The sequence below is a fragment of the Dichomitus squalens genome, assembly GCF_000275845.1.
Source record: "Dichomitus squalens LYAD-421 SS1 unplaced genomic scaffold DICSQscaffold_75, whole genome shotgun sequence".
NCBI lineage: Eukaryota > Fungi > Basidiomycota > Agaricomycetes > Polyporales > Polyporaceae > Dichomitus > Dichomitus squalens.
Genome location: NW_006766957.1, coordinates 14,239 through 19,603, shown reverse-complemented (window position 1 = coordinate 19,603; position 5,365 = coordinate 14,239). Strand labels below are relative to the sequence as shown.

Below are 5,365 nucleotides of genomic sequence, written 5' to 3'. Positions count from 1 at the left end.
CTGAGAAACTCACAACTCTGAAGATTGCGACTTACCTTTTGCCGACCGTCCATCACTGGGCTCTGCCCGACGACTCTGGTACTGTATGCACACCCCAGGAACGGTGATAAAGGGGGCCAAGAAATGTAGACACGACAGCAGTCATGCACCCAACGCACCCTAAGATAGTTCCATGAAAGTCAGATGTCACAAGCAACAGGAGAATGTCGATGCAGACGCGAGAATGGTCAGAATCAGGGCGACTGGCATTTGGCGCCCATGTTTAGGGCCGGCACATGCAGGATTGTTTGCGGATACCGAGAGCAACCGTGGAATAACCCCGTTCAGCTTGGCGTCTCAGGTGGTAAATCTCTACGGATGTAAAAACACGTTGCCGCCGCGGATAACTGACGGGTGATATTCAACGGTGAGATCCCATTTCCACGGTGCGACCGTTGAACGCACTTTTTGCCTTGTCGAACCGGGGGTTTTCCGGGGGCGCCAGGCCCATAGTGCTCGCGAGCGCCCGAGAGCACTGCCTCGACCCCCAATACATCACATCGTGATGACGACTCACCTACCATCCTCTTTCTACCTCAATGCTCGTTCCTTCACCTACAGTCATACACGGCTCCTCGGGACAGCGAAATCTTGCACAGCCTGTAGAATCGTTACCCATGCACTGCTTTAGAAAAAAACGTTACAATTTGTTTGCTTAGCTCTTAGAGCACACCATGGAAACATTGCTTGGTGTGCAGTGGCTTGGAATGAATGCGATCGTGGGCGATCTCTTGCAAAACTCGTTATCAAGCCAAACAGGGTCCTCGGGACACTACCAAATGCGGCCAAGCTCTGCCATTATACGCGTTATCAATCTAATCAGTATCCTCGCTCTCAGCTCCTTCGTCCTCCTCTGCATCCTCTTCCTCGGGCTCTACCACATCATCCTCCTTCGGTACTCGGAGCCTTGGCCGAGGCGGTCGTGACTCTATCTGTCCTAGCTTTGGCTTACCCCAACCGACCTTGCGCCGCTGCTGCTTGGCTAGCTTCTTTTCAACCTCCTTCTTTGCTGCGGCATAGCGCTCCCTCTGTGCTTTGACCCTGTCCCCTCTCTCTTTGTCGCGCACCTTCCATTCCTCAACCTCTTTCTCATACTGCTCTCGCTCTGCCTTCCGCTTCTCCTGGTCTCTCTTCTCCTGCTCAAGGCCGCTCTCGTGCTCCTGAACCGCGCTGGTGAACTTGTCCGACGTCAGGAGCTTCGGCAGCCCATCTCCGAAGAGCTTTGTTTTCTTCGCTTTTTTTGCCCTCTCCTCCTCGTAGCTCTGCAACTTCTCCTGGACCCTGCCCACATACCTTCCATGCAGCACGGTGGCCGCCTGGATCTGGATGATGGTCGCCTTCCGGGAGTTGTCCCTCGCATCTGCTTCTCGTAGCGTGTCCTGCATCTCGGCCTCAAGCTCTGTCGCAGGCGGTCGGTCGAGGAGTTTGCTGTAGCGCCGCTTCATTGGAGATATGGTCACTGGGTTGTAGCGGGGCAGGGCAGAATTTGCGGAGATGGGTGAGGGGGAGACAAGGTATGCAGCGGAGGTCGAGGTAAGCACAGCTACAGCGTCTTGGGCAGGTTGGTGTCGGGATGGAGTATGTGGTGGAGATGCGGAGATGTGTGTGGGCGTGGTGGTAGATGTCGAATGGGTGCCATATTTGCGTTCGATTTCATCCACTATGAGTTGGGCAACAGCACGGACAGGACTCGTCTGCATGGCGGGAAGCGGAAGACTCCCTCGAGAAGAGGACTCAAGGCTGGGCGCCATGAAGTCCTGCTTGATGACTGTAGGGTCGTACGGCACAACTCCTGTCTTGCGAAATGCAGCGCGTATGTTGTCAGGAGTGACCGCCTTGATATGGGCTTGAGCGTAGACTTTCAGGAAGTTCGTCTTGTTGACCTTTACTCCACGGGACTCGAACTCCTTACGTGCGATGGTCCACTGACGCTTTAAGGGACTGAAGATGACAACATCAAGTCCCTGAAAGACGTGAGTGCTGTGCGATGGGTAACAGAGGATGTGGATGTTGTGTGTGCGCGCATAGTCCAGGAGAGCAAAGGTGTAGTGCGAAGCATGACCATCGACGAGCAGGAGACGGCGTCGGCCCCTCGCCTTCTCCTTCGTCTGCGCATCAAAGTGCTTGATCCACTCGAGACCAATCTCACCATTAGAGTAGCCTTTTTTCGAGTAGCCCAGCCTATCCGATATTTAGAAGATAGGCAATCAAGTGCACACTGACACTTACGAGGCTTCGAGAGGATTATCCTGCTTCCAGCGCGAGTGGTATGCTTCCGCCTTGTAGATTACGGCAGGTGCAAGAGACGTCCCATCGGCACATATCGTGACTAGCACCGTGATGTTCTCTCGATCTCCGCTCTGTTGCTGGTACTGCACCTTTCGTCCCTTTGGTCCCAGCACCCGTTCCGACACTCCAAGACCCAGCTGTAACCCCGTCTCATCCATCCCATAGATGCACTCCGGAGCGATGGGCTCCTCACCCTCCTCGCCTTCAATGACCCTCTGAAGCAGGTCGAAGTAGGCCTTTGTATTTGCAGGGTTGACAGCCCGAGCACGGGAGTTATCGAGCGCACGGCTCCAGAACGGGCGGAGCGCATCCGAGTGACGATCCATGAAGCGCTGAGTCCACTCCTTCCCCACGCCATCCTTTGGGAAGCTGTCTGGAAGCTTCGCACGACAGATCGCATCGACATGGTCTTTCAGCATCCTGTGGGTCAACGGAAATCCACGCAGGCCGGCATCGATCGCAAACTCGACAACGACATCTTCTTCGGCTGGGGTTAACCATCGCTTTGTAGCATTGAAGTCTTGAATGCTCGTCCGACCATTTGCACGGGCTGAGACAGTGGATTTAGGGAGGGTGATCTTCTTACGTGTCTCCAGGAAGCACTCTTGCTCGACTTCTCGACAGATCTTCCGAACACCTCGAGGCTTCCTCTGTGACTCCCGCTCCTCATTGTAGCGATTGGCTGCGATATTGATGTATTTTTTGACAAGTTCAGAGTCAATATGAGCCTGTTTGGCTTTAGAGACAGCGTGACGAGGCATATTGGAAGGAGCGATCAAGAGGATATGTCGAGCGCTTGTGAACTCGATTAGGCAGATGTTTGATATACCAACCCGATATGGCAATACTTCAGATAAGAGTTCGTGCATACGATCGGTTTCCTGTCGTGCAAACCAAATGGCTCATGCCCTGTCCATGTCTCATCCGATAATGAAACTAGCTCTTTCCGGTGAATATGTATCAATCATTATATATTACAGGTGGCATTTCGGAAGCTAAGCATGCTCCGTCTCATTGCGGTACGGTGACAGAATTTCGGCTATGCCGGTTTGCGATGTAACTGGTAAGCTATAGTAGGATGTAGCTATGTGGTATACTCGAAACACAAGACATTAATTGCTCTCAGTAGGTCACAGAGTTTGAGGATATTTGGGTAGCCATAGATCCCACAGGAGCGCGAAAAAATCGGGAGTGTCCCGGGGACCCATGGTGTCCCGAGGAGCCGTGTATGACTGTATAGAAGTAGTTTTCAGCTCGCTGGAGTGCGAAATTCAGTGACGGTACCTTGTCCACTGGGAGCCGAGCAGCACAATAAACATTCAAGTCCACAACAGCCGGCCCTAAACTCCCATATGGCGCCATCAACAGCACCATCGCTGGCATCGCCCCCGAAACTTCCATGTCTGTTTGCCTCCCTCACAATCCTCCCTCTCCGCTTTTACTTGTTTCTGAGCCCCGTTGCTATCGGTCGGCCTTCTCAACGTCTTTGGATCCTGTCTTAGTTCCGAGAGTGGCCTTCATACTCAGCCTAAGCCATACACCCCCCCAACAACGCCGCTGTGACATGAAGCCTGATGTTGCCTGTTGGTAAGTCTAAGATGTCGTCTTCGTTTTACTCTTGTGATCCTACATGGAAAGTATTGATCTCAGGCCATGACATGGTACGTCCCTCGTAGATGAGTTTGAGTGAGCCTGGTTCCGGTGAGTCCACACGTTCCGTGGGCAGATAGCTGTGAGAAGTAGATGGCTTCCGAGATCTCTGTCGAGGTATGTGTCTACAACATCGCCTTCTAGTGCTTGTTCTGTCTCTATTCTGGTATAGTATCTCGTTTGTATCTCAATGGCATGTTTTTTCAGTATGTGTAGACGAGCTACTGAGGTAGATTACCTATAGTGCATATGTACCGTGTATGTATTTAGTGGATCTGTCGCAATGAAAATATGCTTCACGCTCTGAATATTGAATGCTATGTGAATTATAGAAAAGGGCTAGGAAATTGAGGGTGTGCTCCCATGCCTCGGAAGTGCTCGCAGAGTGCTCGCGAGCACTCGCCGAGTCTTGCTCGGCGCTCTCGAGTCTCGTAAGAGGGGGGGTTGTCTCACCCTACTCGGACGGCTCTCGAGTCTCGAGAGCGCTCCCGAGACAAGTATTTTTTTCCTGATGCACGGTCGGAAACATCGGAATGCCAGCCGTGGTTCTAACATGCAACACGCAGGGCGAACGGCAGGAGCTTCGGAAGGGGCTGGTGACGCTTGTTCCAAATTTACGAGGTCAAAGGATCCAATGGCTGACGCTCCCACGCTTTCTCATCGCCGGGAATTCGCCGTACGGCGGGTATCCCGAGGGTTTCGGCCGGAAGGGGATCTATGACAAGGAGAGGCACGAGGTAAGCGGGCGGTTCCTCCTGCCTTCCTGGATGGCACAGGACAGGTATACTCTGCGCTGAAAGTCCGTTCGCATTGCATGCAGGCGCCAAGACGGTGTAGGAAAAAGGGAGTCGCGTTTGGGCGCAGTGCAAACGCGTGCCGTACGTAGTACATACAATAGACCTTATATACACAGTAGAATAGGGGTAGATAAGGGCGCGGATATCCGTCGGGGGGGCGGGTGTCGCGGCGACTAGGCGCGTGGACTCGGGTCGACGTTCGGCGACGACCCCGTAGGCGAGCGGCAAGGAGCCGAAAGGGAAAAGAGAGAGGGAGAGGGATAAACGTGACAGAAAACTCGACAAGGGCAGAGCGGAGGTCGGCACAAAGGCACGAGACCTACGAAAGCTAGTCTTCACGCAGACAGCGACAGACTAGTCCCAATGACCAAGTTATACATTAGCAAACGAAGGGAGATACAACGCTGTGGCCACTCACCTAGTCCCAATGACCAAGAGGTCGAGATGGGGACTAGGGAGTGCCTAAGGGGGTCCTTATATACTAGAAGGGCTGCTTAGCAACCAAAGACAAGGCGCGAGAGCGAGGCAGTGAAGATGACAAAGGGAGAACAAAGGGACGGGAAGGAAAAGGCAAAAGGCAATGGCGATCA

General features: G+C 53.2%; 3 protein-coding genes across 3 annotated transcripts; all 3 read right to left on the bottom strand.

Annotated features, from left to right (window-relative positions):
- Window positions 1–1,031: 1,031 nt before the first annotated feature.
- On the bottom strand, window positions 1,032–1,442 carry DICSQDRAFT_41007 (uncharacterized protein; the record flags this gene model as incomplete). The annotated part of the gene is made up of 1 exon (XM_007370742.1): window positions 1,032–1,442. A coding segment is annotated over one exon (411 nt), but the record flags the coding sequence as incomplete, so codon positions are not given.
- A 303-nt stretch (window positions 1,443–1,745) lies between these two features.
- On the bottom strand, window positions 1,746–2,513 carry DICSQDRAFT_39358 (CENP-B protein; the record flags this gene model as incomplete). The annotated part of the gene is made up of 2 exons (XM_007370741.1): window positions 1,746–2,220; window positions 2,269–2,513. Coding segments are annotated over 2 exons (720 nt in total), but the record flags the coding sequence as incomplete, so codon positions are not given.
- Window positions 2,514–2,630: 117 nt separating this feature from the next.
- DICSQDRAFT_37136 (uncharacterized protein) lies at window positions 2,631–2,954 on the bottom strand (the record flags this gene model as incomplete). Its single annotated transcript, XM_007370740.1, has 1 exon — window positions 2,631–2,954. A coding segment is annotated over one exon (324 nt), but the record flags the coding sequence as incomplete, so codon positions are not given.
- Between the last annotated feature and the right edge of the window lie 2,411 nt (window positions 2,955–5,365).